The sequence below is a fragment of the Haematobia irritans genome, chromosome 1 (genome assembly GCF_050003625.1).
Source record: "Haematobia irritans isolate KBUSLIRL chromosome 1, ASM5000362v1, whole genome shotgun sequence".
Lineage (NCBI taxonomy): Eukaryota > Metazoa > Arthropoda > Insecta > Diptera > Muscidae > Haematobia > Haematobia irritans.
This window is the reverse complement of record NC_134397.1, coordinates 149,843,924-149,863,767: the sequence shown is the minus strand read 5'-3', so window position 1 is coordinate 149,863,767 and position 19,844 is coordinate 149,843,924. Positions and strand designations below refer to the sequence as shown.

At 36.6% G+C, this 19,844-nt stretch overlaps 1 protein-coding gene across 1 annotated transcript in view; it reads right to left on the bottom strand.

Moving 5' to 3' along the window:
* Positions 1 to 7,199: 7,199 nt before the first annotated feature.
* Gycbeta100B (guanylate cyclase soluble subunit beta-1-like) overlaps positions 7,200 to 19,844 on the bottom strand; it is a 321,807-nt gene continuing 309,162 nt past the window's right edge. The window contains exons 14-15 of the mRNA XM_075303266.1: positions 7,474 to 7,611; positions 7,200 to 7,232 (exon numbers count right to left, since the gene is read on the bottom strand). Of these exons, the coding sequence (XP_075159381.1) occupies positions 7,200 to 7,232; positions 7,474 to 7,611 (171 nt within the window). The remainder of the gene's footprint in view (positions 7,233 to 7,473; positions 7,612 to 19,844) is intronic.

Sequence of the window (19,844 nt, the reverse complement as noted above, 5' to 3'; positions counted from 1 at the left end):
TGTTAAGAAGTTTTAAGGTACTGCAACCCAATTAATTCGATTGTGGATGACAGTCTTTCGTAGAAGTTTCTATGCAATTCATGGTGGGGGGTACATAAGATTCGGCCTGGCCGAACTTACGGCCGTATATACTTGTTTTTTAATATTTTTTCAACCGCAGTGGGTACCGCAGTACCCCCACGAATGATTTAGTAATTTTTGTGGACAGAGTTTTGAACCGATATCAGTTTTCATGGTGCAATAATTTTGACAAAATATTTAAAAAAGTCTTTAACACACTTTTTTGTTATAAGTTCTTTGCAGTATGCTGAACTGAAATTTGGTATAACAAACTGTTCATGTGGGAAGAAAATTTTGATTTTGGTAAAGACAAAGTCAAAAACACGATTTTCTTGAATTTCAAGAATATTTAGGTCCAAAAACGTATTTGATTCTATATCACGAAGTCATCGACCGGTAATCTTTGTAAGTGTAAAAAAATAATTTAAAATTGATGAGATGATAAACAAAATTTGAATTTTGGAGTTTTTTTGGGATACTGAAATATTTGTGAAATAAGAGATTGTGGAAAAATCCTTGAAACCAAATAAGATGATTTTTCAATAGAAACTATAATATCAGAAAAGTTAAACAACGTAATTCCTCTTTCACATAAATTATTTCCCTGTGAGAGAAAAACATTTTAATGTGTAAATCCAATAACACATGATGCCGTTAGTAATTTTTACAGAATGCCACCCTCATTAAATATTAATTTGACGAACCCATGGCCCTAGTATGTTTTTGTTGAATAAAAACCGAAATTTAGTTAAAATTACTTTTTCGCTCAAAAACATTGTTGTATTTTCTTAAAAAATGTGTTTTCCATCCCTGGCCTACACCACTAAACTGAATAGCCTAGCCTACACTAATGATTTTGGTATTGATTCCGAGACAAAGAAGCAGGGAATTGAAGTAAGGATACATTTAAGACACGATTCCCTTTGGAATTTGAATTTTGCATACTCGATTCTAGGAAACAAATTTTAATTTAATCGTTTTTCTTTGCTGACTTCAGTAGTGCTATCATCCGACTCATTTTCCAGACATCGGGTATATTGAGCGATAAATATTTGGTCAAGTACTCAACTCCCACGGAAATTCCGTCGAGGCACAGCGCCTTGGATGGTTATGAGCTGCTGATGACATTGGTAATTTTGGATGTGGTAAATTGTGATGAATCGCTGGCTCGGAGAACACAAATGCGACGAATGACTCTATTTTTCGCTCTATCACTCATGGGATGATCGAATTTTGTTTGGAAAATTTTGCGCATCTCTTCGGACCATTCATGTTCGACATTCAGAGGAATTATGGGGGAAAGCATTGAAATGTTTTGTTGCCAGGACATGTCAGTAATCAGATCAGGCGAAGCTAAAGTAATGTCTGGCGAACTGCTCAAATCACCAATAATCTTCGTGAGGACCTCTTCGTTCACGCTGCGAAATGTGGAGTTATTGAAGTGCTCTGCCAAAGCTATGCCTTTCTGGTTTTCAAAGTTCATGTTGGACTGCTAGCACCAATCAGTTATATCCACACAACAGCCACTTAATGTGTGGACTATAACCTGTCCGGCATTCAGAGGAATTATGGAAGAGATGGTCTGATCTCAGTGAAATTCTGGGTCAGGCGAAGATGAGGTAATGTCTGGCAAACTACTCAAATTACCCATAATCCTCTACGTTCAAGGTGCAAAATGTGCAGTCATTGATCTGCTCTGGCCAAGCTTTGCCCCTCTGGTTACCAAAGTCCATGGTGTGATCATATCAGTCGAAGCTAAGGTAATGTCTGGCGAACTTCTCAAATCACCCATAGACATCGTGGAGCCTCTACGTTCACGGTGCAAAATGTGGATTCATTGATCTGCTCTGCCAAAGCTGTGCCCCTCTGGTTGCCAAAATTCATGGTGGGCTCCTAGTACCAATCAAGTATGTCCACACAGCAGCTAGCTACCAACTGGCAGTATGTACATATTGTATATATCCATCACGGTTGTCGAGATCGGTCAATACTGTGCGGAACGGTGTGATATGAAAGGCGAGGCCATCACCTCCAATTCTTGTGCGGTCCTTAAGTAGCACATTGTATACATCATTATAGTAGAAGCTACAGGTGGCATTCAGCTCCGTCTTTTGGATGGCGCGATCCTGATTCCGATTCATAAAGTATACAATCTCACTAATCTTATCTCGGAGTTCGTTGTTCCGATTGCAAACACGATGCACTTTCGGAACTAGTACAACAATATTGGGTGTCAAATGTTGTTGCGCGATTGGTGGTGAATCTGGTTTCGACAGACTGAGGGAGTTTCCTCTAGCCCGGCTCGAACCAAAAGCAAACGAAGGAAGCTCCCCTGGATGCACCTCGGCCAGCACAAAAAGATGGACGAAACAACATGTACAATGATGCGACAGCTGCTAGTCGATGAGTAAGACCCAACGGATCAATCGGGTCTGGTCGGAACTGAGAACCCACCGCCGTCGGATTTGGAAATGGGCTATATATAATTATGAAATGTTATTGATAAATTTTAGCATAATTGTAGAGGGAATATTTTGATATTTCTACCCCAAGATCTTCATGATGTCAAACCTGTTGATCAGTTTATATGGAAGCTAACATATAAATAATAACGAACCGATATTGTACAATTTTTGAAAAACATGGACGAAACAATATTTACACTGATGTGACAGCCGCTGACATAACGTGATCACTTTCAAGTGGATCACATGAATAATATTCTGTGAATTTTATTATAATTATTTTCCATTTATTAAGTTAGGCCATTTGACATTTTTCGTAAGGTTAGGTTGGGTATAGTGCAGGCATTCGGAGCGGTCCATTTTTTGCGCTCCGCTCCGGCGAAAAAAAATCGCTCCGAGAAAAAATTCGCTCCGCTCCACGCTCCGCTCCTTTTTAGAGAAATCTTTTTATTTAGTTACTTATTTATAATCATAAAAAAATTGTGAAAATAAACGAAAGTAGAGGTGCTAACATATGTTTTCGACCTGTTGCAGTAAGTAACAAGTAAGGAAAGTCTAAAGTCGGGCGGGGCCGACTATATTATACCCTTCACCACTTTGTAAGTCCACATTTTCGATACCATATCAAATCCGTCCAATCTGTTGGATGCTATATGAATCCATACACATATATTCTGTATATCTGAGCAGATCTGTACAGAGTTCTGCAATACTTATAGATTTTACATTTAAGTCGGCTAATGCGATGAGGTGGAACACAATGTTAGTAAAAAAAAATATAGGAAACATTTAAATATGAACCAATTTTGAGGCAACTTCGCACAAGTGTATTTATGATTTATCGGTCGATAGATGTGTAATAGAGTAATAGGAAAATTTGAGTCATTTTGATAAGTTTTCGACTTAGCAGTGGCGATTTGATAAGGAAAATGTAGGCATTTCGGCCAGTTTTCCCTAAATAGGAAAAACATATATATGGAATCTATATCGAAATCTGAATCGATTGTAATCAAATTTCACACGCATGTTGAATCTACACCCTGTGCAAAATTTCACGTAAATCGGATAACAACTTTGACCTCTGTGGTCATATGACGGAAACACAGGCGAAAGATATATATGGGAGCTATATCCAAATCTGAACCGATTTCAACCAAAATAAACACGCATATGCAGAACCTTAATTCTACTGCCTGTTCAATTCTACTCCCTCTGCAAAATTTCACGTAAATCAGTGTATCACTTTTGCCTCTGTGGGCATATTAGACCAAATCGGGCGAATGATATATATGGGAGCTATATCTAAATCTGAACCGACTTCAACTAAATTTTGCACAATTAACGATACTATAAAACGTAGTCCTTGTGCAAAATTTCAAGCAACTCAGGGCAAAACTCTGGTTTTTGAGGCCATATAAATCCAAATCGGACGAAAGATATATATGGGAGCTATATCTAAATCGGAACCGATTTTAACCAAATTAAGCACACTTAACGATACTATTAAACGTACTTGTTGTGCAAAATTTGAAGCAACTCAGGGCAAAACTCTGGCTTTTGGGCCATATAAGTCCAAATCGGTCGAAAGATATAAATTTGGCACAATTAACGATTAACGATACTATTAAACATACTCCTTGTACAAAATTTTAATCAAATCAGGGCAAAACTCTGGCTTTTGAAGCCATATAAGTCAAAATCGGACGAAAGATATATAGGGGAGCTATATCTAAATCTGAACCGATTTCAACTAAATTTGGCACAATTAACGATACCATTAAACGTACTCGTTGTGCAAAATTTGAAGCAAATCAGGGCAACACTCTCGCTTTTGGGGCCATATAAGTCCAAATCGGACGAAAGATATATATGGGAGCTATATATAAATCTGAACCGATTTAGCTGATATTTGGCAGTTTTTACGGGACTGACAAAACATTCAGATGTACAAAATTTGAAGAACGTCGGTTCATAAATATGTGAATTATGATCAAATCGGTAATAACTATATATGGCAGCTATATCTAAATCTGAACCGATTTTTTCCAAAATCAATAGCGATTGTCTACCTGAAGAAAAACGTTATGTCAAATTTGAGGACGATCGGACTTAAACTGCGACGTGTACTTTGTGCACAAAATTACATATACAGACAGACGGACGGACAGACAGACAGACATCGCTAAATCGACTCAGAATTTAATTCTAAGCCGATCGGTATACTAAAAGATGGGTCTATGACAATTATTTCTTGGCGTTACATACAAATGCACAAACTTATTATACCCTGTACCACAGTAGTGGTGAAGGGTATAAAAAGTACACACGCAAAAAAATAATTCTTTCCTCCCAAACGAAATTTTAGACAAACAAAGTTCGTTTCTCATTTGCTTTTCGCTGTAAGGAAGTGTATTTGGAAGAAAAGTATATACTTTTTGTGATAAACGTTTATTCTTTTCCAGGATGTAAAAACAATTTCATAAAGACTAGCTCAAAAACAAAAACATTATTTTCTTGCTAATTGCATTGTCCCTCACATCTTTCTCACATCCACGAGGATTTTTAGTTCTTAACACCTTTTCCTGTAATACCAACAATGTAGAAGAAATTATACGATTTTATAAATTTTTAAAATTTTTTTACCTTTCGCCTGGACGGAGAATCGAACCGCGGACCATGCACATTGTAAGCCAACACACTATCCACTGAGCTATGTACCTGTTATGGTCATCAATAGATAAAAATCCATATAAGTTATATTTATATAGCATAGCTTGCGGCGCCCACGAACCGAATAAACAAAGTTTATTTAACAGAAACAAACATTTAGTTTGGCACCGTGGAGCAGTGGTAGCTACGTCCGACTCTCATGCCAAGGGTCGTGGGTTCGATCCCTGCTTCGGCCAAAGTTTTTTTTTTGCTTTTGTTTTTTTTTTTTTACATATATTCCAGATATATTCGGAAGATTCCGAAAAAATGTTCAACATTACATTGTACTATATTAAATTTTGAACTGTAAAATGTGTCTTATTAAAGACCTAAAGTCAGAAAAGAACAGTGTTTGATATAAACGAAATGGACTGTGTTGTTATTTCAAAAATAACTTTTTTTATTGAAAAAATAAAAATTTTGTAACAAACGAATTTTTTTGGTGATAAAAGTTTAAAATTTTCGAAGCAATTCAAAAAAACTCTAACAAAAGAACAACGTTTTCGGTACACGTTTTCCAAACGTTTTTTTTTCTTTGCGTGCACATACGGAAAAAACTATATTTTTCGCCCCGCTCCGCTCCGGTTTTTAAAAATATCGCTCCCGCTCCGCTCCCGCTCCGCTCCCGCTCCGCTCCCACTCCGCTCCGCTCCGGCCAAAAAAGGGTTGGCTCAGCTCCGCTCCTCGCTTCACACCGCTCCGAATCCCTGGTATAGTGGCAGCCGTGATTTCATGCTTTTTCTCAATAAAAAGACTACCAATTAGAGGTGTGCGCGTGACTGCAATTTCAATCACATTCACGAAACAAAAGGTTTATTCTCGCACGATACGTGTTGTAGCCAATTCCACTCACGCACATTCACGAAATAAAAACCAATACTCACGCACGAACTACTTTTAAAGACTCACATTCACGCACGATTCACGACAATTCTCGTGATTCACGACAAATTCACGAACCTCACGACATTTTCCACACGGAAATCAGTAAAGGTAACAAACTTCAAAAATAGAGAGCTAAATTAATTTCAGTTAAAATACGAGTATGAATTAAATCTTGATTTTTTTCGTGAGCGTGATTTTGCAGACATTTTATTCACGCACGTTCACGAACCAATTTTATTCCTCACGCACGCTCACGCACGACATATTTATTTTAGTCCCATTCACGCACATTCACGAGACTTGCTTTGGATGTTATTCACGACTCACGTGTTTCACGTGTGAATACGCGTGTCACGAGAATTTCATGTCACGCGTACACCTCTACTACCAATTTTAAGCCGAGTCCGAACGGCGTATCATATTACGGTGAGAATCAACTTAGACAAGCTTTGAAACACTCAGTAAAGTCACCAGTATTACTGAGAGGGAATAATCCACCGCTGAAAAACTTTTTGGTGTCCGGTCAAAACTGGGATTGAACTCGCGACCCCTTATACGCAAGACGGGTATGGCAACCGTTACAAAAACGTGTCCAACATCTCATTGAGAGTGTTGTGTTCTCAATCTCATAACTAATTTTCTGAATGTCATATTTATATCTTTCCACAATTCTCTAGTATTGTACATCCTATGGATGAAGAAGGTATAATGTATTTCTACGCAATCAATTTCAATGTAGTTTCCCCCTTCTGCCACATAACAAAAGTTTCATAAAATTTTCAAAGACACCCAGTAATTGAAGTTTAGCTAACTCAACACAAAACTATTGTGATGTGGTTAGGGAATCCTAGGGGAAGATGCTCAGCATCTTATTCTGCTTCTTTATACCATATTGACAATTGTTCAATATTTAACTATAAATGTTTCAAAGAACTAAACTTCAATGACCAAGTTTTTCCGTCCAAGAGAAAATGGTGATGTTTATGAGACAACATAAAATTTTTCTTGTGATTACGAGTAGTTCGGTTGTAAATCAAATTCCAAGATAGTTAATTTAATTGTTTCCATTTCCAAGTTTTTCTATTTCCTTCTTGAGAGTGTTTTATGACTTTCCTTATGAAGAAGATATAATCACACGTATCAAACTCAAATAATCTTCTAGCATTGATTATTTCTATGATTGTGGTCATGGGAGAAAGTTTTCCAAAAGAACATATTTAAGTGATCGATTATCACAACATACATATGTGGGTGAAGTTTTCTTTATCATAAATATGTGCGTATAGTTCCATTGTAAATATATACATTTCATAGATAGTAAATATTGTTTAACTTGAATATAATTAGGACTTACCATTGGATTGGGTCCCATTTTAACATTCTTGGCCATATCCATCATGTCCAAGGCTAATCGTGCAATACATTTTGCATGATTTTCACAGTGATCTGGTAAACCAGAAACTGCCATGTATTTATCACCCACTGTCTCCACCTGAAAATTTAAAGAAATTTAAAATTTAATTTTTTATTTGAAAACAATAAATATATAGACTAAAATTCCGCGGGCCGAATAAAACATACCCAACACCATGAATGACATATGATAGTTTCTGAAAATCCATAGTCATTGCAGTTTACTTGAAAAATAACATATATTGAATATTAGGTGGACCTTAAGAAGCATTTCTTAAAATTGTACGTTTCCCGAAGTTACACATAAAGTTCGTACATATGAGGATTACATCAGATTCTGAATTTATGAGAACAAGAGAAATTTTACTTTTTGTTTCGAGTTGTTGTTGTTGTTGTAACAGTTTTTAATGTAGTTTCATCCATTTTGTTCTATGCTTGTGTAGTTCAGCTGGTAACCAAATCAAGGAACTCTGCGACAAGGATGGCGTGTGTCCAGAGTAATATGGTAGTGAGACGGGTAGGCTTAGCTGGGCAACCAAAAAGGGGTGGGGTGTGTCCAGAGTGATCTGGTAGTGAGACGGGTAGGCTTAGCTGGGCAAGCAAAAAGGTGACGAGTGTCATGTGGCCCTTGATTACAGATTGTACACACGTCAGCTACGCTGCTATCAATCATTGATAAGTATGAATTGAGGCGGCTGCACTTGCCTGATCTTAGTTGGGCCAAAACTACCTTGGTCTGCCGTGGGAGGTCTCTCTCCTCCGATGCTATGGGCGGCGGTCGGACTCCGAGAACTGGATTAACCTTGTAGCTTCTCGCCGCTTCAGCTATAGTATCCTCATGAATCCTCTTCAGACCTGTCTGGTATGCTGCCTGATCTAGAGGCTCTCTTTTGTAACGCTGGATCTCGGGCTCTAGAAGGTGAAGATCAACCCTTACATTCCTGGGTGGAGGTTGTCTATCCACAAGATGGTGATTCGGATGAAAACTTCGATGGCAACCCAAGAGGTACTGCTTTGACAACATGTAGTTGTGTCGACGCACTGGGATGATCTTGGTCTCCGCATAAAGGTGATCCAGGGGTGTACTGCGGAGACATACTGTTGCGGTTCTAAGGGCAGCGTTCTGATAGGTCTGTATGTTATTCCACTGGGTATCGCTCGTTTGAGGTGTCCACACTGGCGCTGCATAGTTTACCACTGACCGGCCAATTGCCTTATATGTAGTTAACAAGGTTTCCTTGTCCGCACCCCAAGTGTTGCCGGCAAGCGACTTGAGGGCCTTGTTTCTACCGCGGAGCTTCTCACAAATTGCAGTGGCATGGGCGGACGACTTATAAAGGCTGTCGAATGTGACCGCGAGAATCTTGGGGTAATTTGTTGTCGGAATTGTTTCGCCATCGACTCTGACATTCAACTGCCTGCGTAGTTCCGCCGCCCATATAGTGAATAGTGTGGCTGAGGATTTGGTGGGAGATATCCTCAAATTTCTTGCAGTGAAATAACTGGTAAGATCAGCGAGATAGACATTCAATCGATCGCAAATGTCATAAACAATGGGCCTGGATGCCATGAATGTGCAATCGTCCGCATAAGACACAATCTCGACGCCGTCAGGAGGGGGTGGAGTCGAGGACAGGTAGAAGTTAAACAGTGCCGGAGATATCACCCCGCCCTGGGGAACTCCCTGTTTAAATCTACGGGGTTTTGACTTCTTGTCCCTGAATTCCACGTACGACTGGCGTCCACACATATAATTCAGAACCCAACGCTTCCTTCCTGCCGGTAGGTAGGCTTAGCTGGGCAAGCAAAAAGGTGACGAGTGTCATGTGGCACTTGATTACAGATTGTACACACGTCAGCTACGCTGCTATCAATCATTGATAAGTATGAATTGAGGCGGCTGCACTTGCCTGATCTTAGTTGGGCCAAAACTACCTTGGTCTGCCGTGGGAGGTCTCTCTCCTCCGATGCTATGGGCGGCGGTCGGACTCCGAGAACTGGATTAACCTTGTAGCTTCTCACCGCTTCAGCTACAGTATCCTCATGAATCCTCTTCAGACCTGTCTGGTATGCTGCCTGATCTAGAGGCTCTCTTTTGTAACGCTGGATCTCGGGCTCTAGAAGGTGAAGATCAACACTTACATTCCTGGGTGGAGGTTGTCTATCCACAAGATGGTGATTCGGATGACAACTTCGATGTCGACGAACTGGGATGATCTTGGTCTCCGCGTAAAGGTGATCCAGGGGTGTACTGCGGAGACATCCTGTTGCGGTTCTAAGGGCAGCGTTCTGATAGGTCTGTATGTTATTCCACTGCGTATCGCTCTTTTGAGGTGTGCATACTGGCGCTGCATAGTTTACCAATGACCGGCCAATTGCCTTATATGCAGAGATGGTCTGTATCAAACTTTTTTAGGTTTGCGACTGTCGCAAAGTTGTAAACGTCGTAAACGTCACATACGCGTCGTAAATGTAGAAAAAGTAACAAAAGTCGCAAACTGAAAATACTTTAGTCGCGTCAGCTAGGCAGCGAATTCGATGATATCCAAGACGATGTTATGTACGAAGAAGTTTCAATTCTTAGGAATGTTCACAATTTTCGGTTTTAGTCCCCACATTTTCCCTATTGCCTTTTGCACGAGTACAGGGTAACCGTGGATTTTCTCGTCCTTTCTTAGCTTTAAGTTCAGTCTCCTGTCCAATATAACCCCAAGGTATTTTGCACACTCACCAAGGGGAATTTCGATACCACCTAAGAAAATAGGCTTGACCATGGGAAAACTTTCACAAATTTCTGCAGAAACTCACAGCGAATGCTGTCAAACTAAATTAAAAATGTTCAGGATTTCTTCTATTCAAAATTTGATTTTCTACAGTAGGTTTACGACTTTTACGACATACGTATTATACCGTCGCAAATGTATGTCGCAAAAGCCACAGTTTGTGACAGGCTTATATGTAGTTAACAAGGTTTCCTTGTGCGCACCCCAAGTGCTGCCGGCAAGCGACTTGAGAACCTTGTTTCTACAGCGGAGCTTATCACAAATTGCAGTGGCATGGGCGGACGACTTAATAAGGCTGTCGAATGTGACCCCGAGAATCTTGGGGTAATTTGTTGTCGGAATTGTTTCGCCATCGACTCTGACATTCAACTGCCTGCGTACTTCCGCCGTCCATGTAGTGAATAGTGTGGCTGAGGATTTGGTGAGAGATATCCTCAAATTTCTTGCAGTAAAATAACTGGTAAGATCAGAAAGGTAGACATTCAATCGATCGCAAATGTCATCAACAATGGGCACGGATATCATGATTGTGCTTTTCAATAGGTCAAGCGCTACGAGGACCGTCCTATGACACGGCTTGGGCTGATTAAGTCCACTATTGATATGTGTCGAAATGGCATGTAAGGCTGTCGTCGTACTGTGTACCTTACGGAATCCATGTTGATGGTTTGCAGCTGGAGTAGTGCCTCAAGTGTCTTGGCTACTGGCGAGAGAAGGGATATCGGTCTGTACGATTCACCTTTACTCGAATCTTTGCCTGGCTTCAGTAGTGGAATCACTCTTCCCATCTTCCGGACATCGGGTATACTGAGTGATTCCAAGGACAAATTGAGGAGTCTGGTCAGGTACTCAACTCCCAGTATTCCCAGATGCTTCAGAATTAGCATTGAAATTCCGTCTGGCCCAGCGCCTTGGATGGTTTCGTGCTGTTGATGGCATTGGTAACTTCGGCTGCGGTAAATTGTGGTGTGGCGTCGGCTCGGAGACCACGTATGCGACGAGTGGCTCTCCTTTTCGCTCTATCACTCTCGGGATGCTCGACAAACTGTTGGTTGAAGTATTTGGCGCATCTCTTCGGATCAGTCACAATCACGTCGCCAATGGCGACTGAAATCCCATCATCCCTTGTAGCGGGATTCGAGAGGGCTCTCGCTGTTGACCACAATTTACCAGTTCCTGTGCCTAGGTTACATTGCTTCAGGTGCTCTAACCAAGTGTTCCGCTTGTGCTCGTCGACTATCTTACCAATCTCTAGATTCAGTTCTCTGATTCTAGGAACAGCAGGGTTAGCACGACGGCGTTCATCACGCTCGTCTGCGAGTCCGCCGCTTCGGCTGGGAAGTTGGGCCTCACTTGGGCAATTCGACCAGCGGGTATGAAGCGAGCGGCTGCTGCGTTGATGATGTCCCGGAACGCCCTCTGGGCAACATGAACATGAGAGGGGGACGGGAGCTCACTGAAGCGGCGATCGGTGTATTCTCTAAAGCCTTCCCAGTTGATTGATAAATGTCCGGCGTTCAGAGGTTATGAAATCGGAGGGTCGGTTAATGGTGAGAATTATGGGGAGGTGGTCCGATCCCAATGAAATGACGGGTTGCCAGGAAACGTCATTTATCAGACCAGGCGACGCTAAAGATAAATCTGGCGAACTGCTGCAGTCACCCATAATTCTCGTGGGGGCCACTTCGTTCACCGTGCAAAATGTGGAGTCATCTATCTACTCTGCCAATGCTATGTCTCTCTGGTCATTACCTAGGAGTGAATGCCAAAGTTCATGGTGGGCATTAAAGTCTCCTAGAACCAATCGGTTATGCCCGCACAACAGCCACTTAATGTTTGGGATATAACCTGGAGCACAGCTACCAACCGGCGGTATATACACATTGTATAGCCCTATCTCGGCAGGCCCAGACTGCTACCCCCATACATTCCATATACGGGTCACTAGTGTCTGGCACAAGCGGGATAGGTCTATACTGCACGGAACAGTGTATTATGAAAGCCAGGTCACCACATCCACTTCTTGTGCGATCCTTTCGAAGCACATTGTATCCATCACAATGGCGTAGGCTGCAGGTGGAATTCAGCTTAGTCTCCTGGATCGCCGCGACCTTTATCCTTTTCCGATTCATAAAGTCCACGATTTCGCTAATCTTACCTCCGAGCCCGTTGCAATTAAATTGCGAAAACGATGCACTATCCGGAACTGGAACAACAATATTGGGTGTAAGATGCTGCGGAGCAGAATATTGTTGTACGGGAGATGTCGGGGGGGTCGCATAGTCAGATGACCCACTGCTGCTATCGCTGGCACAGCATCCTGCCGCGTAGCCAGTAAGACTATACTCCCGCAGCGATATTAAGCCGGAGCAGTTCCGGTAATGCACCCACTCCAAGCACCGGTTACACCTGACCGAAACCGAACGGTGGTGGATCAGGTTTCGGCAGACTGAACAATACCATGTTCCGGGGTTCTCTTCTATCCCGGCTCGGACCAACAGCAAACGGAGAAGGCTCTCCGGGATGCACCTTCTCCAACACAAAAAGACGGACGAAACAACACGTACACTGATGTGGCAGCCGCTGGCCAATGGATGGGGTCCATCGGGTCAATCCGGTACACAGAACCTGCCGTGGGATTGTTTCGAGTAATTTGAATGGTCGGTGTGCCTTATATCCCCCCGAAGAAGTGAAAAACTAAATTCAAAATACTTCTGAATTCATGCAAATTAAGTGAATTACTGAAGTCAGTACCTTGATTACAACAGACAGACGGACATCATTAAGAAAAATCAAGTATATACAGCAGTAAGTTCGGCCGGACCGAATCTTAAGCACCCACCATCATGAATCAAATATAATAGATTCCTTTGAAAACTCTTCATCGTAGCGGGAGACTTGATAATATATAGAATTTCAGGGGGGTATGGTCACATTTATTCTCCAAAGCAGATCAGTTCAACCAATACGCTTCACTAAGATACATTTAAAGATTCAACCCATGAAGACTAGATCAGATTCTGGATTTATAACAAACCTGTTTTTTTGAGTTTTAGAAGAATCATAAACATCTCGTGTATGTGTGCAAGGAAATGATGAAATAACGCCTTGATTTGAAATCTAAAATCTTTAGATTTTTTTACCCCATTATTCCAATGATTAGAAGAAGTAAAATCTGGAAATTTTATTTTCAGTTTCCAGCAATTTTCATGATCAATGCGCCTTCTATACCCTCACAAAGTAAATCGGTCTAAATGGAGGCCTTACCAAAAGGACCGATAAAAACTCAGTCCGTTACAATTTCAGATAAATTGGATAAAAACTACGGTTTAGATCCCAAGCAGTTAAATCGGGAGATCAGTCGTATGGGTGCTATGCCAAAAACATACACATACGTAATTGTGGTTCTAAAAAACCTACAGAATCTAGTTCCCAAATCGGAGGGCGGGTTTATAAGGGGGATATATCAAAATCTGCACAGATACACAATATATTCAGAACACATATTTATGGTCCGAAAATATCTCTAGATTTCAAATTTCAGGCAAATTGGATAAAACCTAGGGTTTCTAGAAGATCAAGACATGAACTCGGGAGTTCGTCCAATATTGGGCTATATCAAACCATAGACCGATATACACCATTTTCGGCACATCGGTCCGAAAATACCTATAGATTTCCCTTTTTAAGGAAATTGGATAGAAATTGTGGTTCCTAGTAGTCCAAGAAGTAAAATCGAGAGATCGGTCTATATTGGTGCTACACCAAAACAAGGACCGTTACACTTCATTATCGGTTTATTCGTGGTCATAAAATACCTCTAGATTTCCAATTTCAGGCATATTGGATTGAAAAACAGTTGCTAGACGTCCAAGAAGTAAAATCGGGAAATCTGTCTATATAAGGGCTATATCAAAGCATGGACCAACAGGCACCGATAGGTCCTAAAATACCACTAGATTTCCTATTTGAGACAAATCGGTTAGAAAATACAGTTTCTAGAAGCCAAAGGCCTCAAAACGAGGGGGGGGGGTCGATTTATATGGGGGCTATATCAAAACTTGGACCGATATAGCCCATCTTCGAACTATTTATACCCCCATCACCATTCTATGGTGGTGGGTATAATCAGTAGGTTGTACAAGGTACACTTAGCGATTACATTGGCAATATTCAGGATTAAATTATAAATTATAAATACCAAACTGAATATGTTTGACCGTGAAACCAGTGTTGGCAAAAAGATAAAGGCTAAAAAAATATCCTTTATAAATCACACAAATAACTTTATTTCTGAATACAATAGATAACAATGCTGTTGTAAGATTAAAAACAAGTATATACGGCCGTAAGTTCGGCCAGGCCCAAGGTTATGTACCCTCCACCATAGATTGCGTAGAAACTTCTACGAAAGACTGTCATCCACAATCGAATTACTTGGGTTGTGGTATATTAAAACTTCTTAACATCGTTTTCTAAATTATGAGTTAGTCCATATATATAATTATGGACCGATTTCGACCAATTTTTGAATGGTTGTTTGAGGCCATATATTAACACCACGTATCAAATTTCAACTGAATCAGATGAATTTTGGTCTTCCAAGAGGCTCCGGAGGTCAAATCTGGTGATCGGTTTATATGGGGGATATATATAATTATAGACCGATGTGGACCAATTTTTGCATGGTCATTAGAGACCATATACTTACACCATGTACCAAATTTAACCCCAAACGGATGAAATTTGCTTCTCTTAGAGGCTCCGCAAGCCAAATCGGGGGATCGGTTTATATGAGGGTTATATATAATTATTGACCGATTTGGACCAATTTTTGCATGGTTGTTAAAGATCATGTGCTGACACCATGTACCAAATATCAACTGGATCGGATGAAATTTGCTTTTCTTAGAGTCTCCGCAACCAAATATGGGGATCGGTTTATATATATATATTAAGAATGGATCGATGTGGGCTATATATATTATAGATCGATGTGGACGAATTTTTGCATGGTTGTTAGATATCATATGCTGACACGATGTACCAAATTTCAGCCGGATCGGATAAAATTTACTTCTCTTAGAGGCTCTGTGAGCCAAATCTGGGGATCGGTTTATATAGGAGCTATATATAATTATGGACCGATGTGGACCAATTTTGGCATGGTGGTTAGAGACCATATACTAACACCATGTACCAAAATTCAGCCGGATCGCATGAAATTTGCTTCTCTTAGAGGCTCCGCAAGCCAAATTTGGGGGTCCGTTTATATGGGGACTATACGTAAAAGTGAACCGATATGGCCCATTTGCAATACCATCCAACCTACATCAATAACAACTACTTATGCCAGGTTTCAAGTCGATATCTTGTTTCGTTCGGAAGTTAGCGTGATTTCAACAGACGGACATGCTCAGATCGACTCAGAATTTCACCACGACCCAGAATATATATACTTAATCAATATTTCGATGTGTTACAAACGGAATGACAATCCTATGGTGGAGGGTATAATAATGTTCCCCCATCCTATGGTGGATGGTATAAAAATTAAATGAAATGTCACTGGAACAAATTTGTCAGCTGTCAGACGAGCGATATGAAATGATAGCAACCTGAAGTTGGTGGTTATAACATATCAATCGCCCTCTATAGACGGAAATCGAAATTCGCCATTTACAAGCGGAATGACAAACATATTACACACCCATCACCATCCTATATTAGCGGGTATAAAAACGTCGAATAGTTTGCTCAAAATTCCATATGGTTGGCCTCGACCCACTTCATATCTTTTTTATATATTTTTCATTATACCAGCTTATGATGGAAACTAAAGACATTAAATTTACTGAAAAGGTTTGGAAAACTATTAAATATCTTTTCAATAAAACATGACAACGTGATTTACGTTTTAAAATTTTTATATTGTTGTATCCAATTTCGTATTCTGTTTCCTAAGTGACGCATTTCTATTGAATGACCAATGGTCCAACTGCTTTAAATTGATTTTATGGGAACAATAAAGCTGAAAGGTTAGCACACAAAGACCATGAATGCAAATTGGCAAAAAGGGTTTCACAATGAAACTTAAGATCCTACAATCCTTGTACATTCAATTAAAAGCTTTTATTGGACTCGAAATTGAAGTGCAAATAAATTGACTTTTTCACACTATAAAATGGGACCGATAGGCTTCGTTTTAATCTGAAATGTAATATGATTATTTTTGGGTCTATGACCTAATCGCATTAGCACTGCATAATGCAAGGCAACACACTCAAATGTTGTTCTTTAGTTTATAGGTTGAAAATTATCTCAAAAATAGGTTAGTTTCAGGTCAAGCTAAAATCATTTCTCATCATATTCGATAAATGCACGCAAGAAAATGGAAATCGTTTGGAAATTTCACTACGTCTTCCCTATATCTATCATACACCACTTACACATGATTTATTTACCTCTTACCACCTTCTCCTCAAATATTAGATTTCCTGAACTACTATTAAATTTGCTATATTGCTCGAACAAAGAATTTAACCACGGGCTATTTGTTTTGTAAGCCAACATAATATCCCGAATGGTAGAATTATACCAAAACTAACTGATTTTTTACTATTTAGAAGAACAATTTTGGCAATATTTTCTATAGAAATAAAATTTTTCATAAAATTTACTACAGAAATAAAATTTTGATAAAATTTTCTATAGAAATAAAATGTTGACAAAATTTTCTATAGCAATAAAATTTTGACAAAATATTCTATAGAATTAATATTTTGACAAAATTTTCTATAAAAATAAAATTGCACAAAATTTTCTATTGAAATAAAATTTTGACAAAAATTTTCTTTAGAAATAAAATTTTTACAAATTTTTCCGTAGAAATAACGTTTTTACCAAATTTCCTATAGAAATAAAATTTTGACAAAATTTCCTATAGAACTAAAATTTTGAGAAAATTTTCTACAGAAATAAAATTTTAAGAAAATTTTCTATAGAAATAAAATTTCTGGAATAATTTCTATATATTATATATTTTGAGAAATTTTTATATAGAAATTAAATTTTGAGAAAATTTTCTATAGAAATAAAATTTTAAGAAATTTTTCTAAAGAAATAAAATTTCCAGAATAATTTCTATATATTATATATTTTGAGAAATATTTCTATAGAAATAAAATCTGTAGAATATTTTTTTTACAAATAAAATTTTGACAAAATTTTCTAAAGAAATAAAATTTTGACAAAATTTTCTGTAGAAATACTATTTTGAAAAAAATTTCTGTAGAAATAAAATTTTGACAAAATTTTCTATAGAAATAAAATTTTGACAAAATTTTCTGTAGAAATAAAATTTTGACAAAATTTTCTGTAGAAACAAAATTTTGACAAAATTTTTGGTAGAAATAAAATTTTGACAAAATTTTCTGTAGAAATAAAATTTTCACAAATTTTTCTAAAGAAATAAATGATAAGACTTTCTGTAGAAATAAAATTTTGACAAAATATTTTGTAGAAATAAAATTTTGACAAAATTTTCTGTAGAAATACAATTTTGACAAGATTTTCTGTAGAATTAAAATTTTGACAAAATTTTTTGTAGAAATAAAATTTTGACAAAATTTTCAATAGAAATACATTTTTGACCACGTTTTCTAGAAATAAATGTTCACAAAATTTTCTATAGAAATAAAGTTTTGACAAAACTTTGTATAGAACTAAAATTTTTACACAATTTTCTATAGAAATAAAATTTCGACAAAATTTTCTATAGAAATAAATTTTGACAAAATTTTTTATAAAAATCAAATTTTAGAAAATTTTCTATAGAAATAAATCTTTGACAACATTTTCTATAGAAATACATTTTGACAAAATTTTCTATAGAAGTAAAATTTTGACAAAATTTTCTATAGAAATAAAATTTTGACAAAATTTTCTATAGAAATAACATTTTTAAAAAATTGGCTCTAGAAATAAAATTTTGAGAAAATTTTCTATAGAAATAAAATTTTCACAAAATTTTCAATAGAAATAAAATTTTGACAAAAGTTTGTATAGAACTAAAATTTTTACACAATTTTCTATAGAAATAAAATTTTGACAAAATTTTCTTCAGAAATAAATTTTGACAAAATTTTTTATAAAAATCAAATTTTAGAAAATTTTCTATAGAAATAACTCTTTGACATCATTTTCTATAGAAATAACTTTTGACAAAATTTTCTATTGAAATAAAATTTTGACAAAATTTTCAATAGAAAGAAAATTTTGACAAAATTTTCTATAGGAAGAAAATTTTGACAAAATCTTCAATAGAAATAAATTTTTGACAAAATTTTCTATAGAAGTAAAATTTTTGACAAAATTTTCTATAGAAATAAAATTTTGACAAAATTTTCTATAGAAATAACATTTTTAAAAAATTTGCTCTAGAAATAAAATTTTCTATAGAAATAAAAATTTGAAAAAAAATTCAATAGAAATATATTTTTGACCACGTTTTCTATAGAAATAAAATTTTCACAAAATTTTCTCTAGAAATAAAATTTTGACAAAACTTTGTATAGAACTAAAATTTTTACACAATTTTCTATAGAAATAAAATTTCGACAAAATTTTCTATAGAAATAAATTTTGACAAAATTTTTTATAAAAATCAAATTTTAGAAAATTTTCTATGGAAATAACTCTTTGACATCATTTTCTATAGAAATAAATTTTGACAAAATTTTCTATTGAAATAAAATTTTGACAAAATTTTCAATAGAAAGAAAATTTTGACAAAATTTTCTATAGGAAGAAAATTTTGACCAAATTTTCAATAGAAATAAATTTTTGACAAAATTTTCTATAGAAGTAAAATTTTGACAAAATTTTCTATAGAAATAAAATTTTGACAACATTTTCTCTAGAAATAAAATTTTGAGAAAATTTTCTATAGAAATTAAGTTTTGACAAAATTTTCTCTACAAGTAAAATTTTGAGAAAATTTTCTATAGAAATAAAATTTTGAGAAAATTTTCTATAGAAATAAAATTTTGACAAAATTTTCTCTAGAAATAACATTTTGACAAAATTTTCTATATAAGTAAAATTTTGACAAAATTTTTCTATAGAAATAAAATTTTGACAAAATTTTATATAGAAATAAAATTTTGAAAAAATTTTCTATAGAAATAAAATTTTGACAAAATTTTCTATAGAAATAAAATTTTGACAAAATTTTATATAGAAATAAAATTTTGACAAAATTTTATATAGAAATAAAATTTTGACAAAATTTTATATAGAAATAAAATTTTGAGAAAATTTTCTATAAAAAAAATTTTGAAAAAATTTCCTACAGAAATAAAATTTTAAGAAAATTTTCTAAGAAATTAAATTTCCAGAAAAATTTCTATATATTATATATTGTGAGAAATTTTTCTAAGAAATTAAATTTCCGGAAAAATTTCTATATATTATATATTTTGAGAAATTTTTCTATAAAATTGAAATTTTGAGAAAAATTTCTATAGAA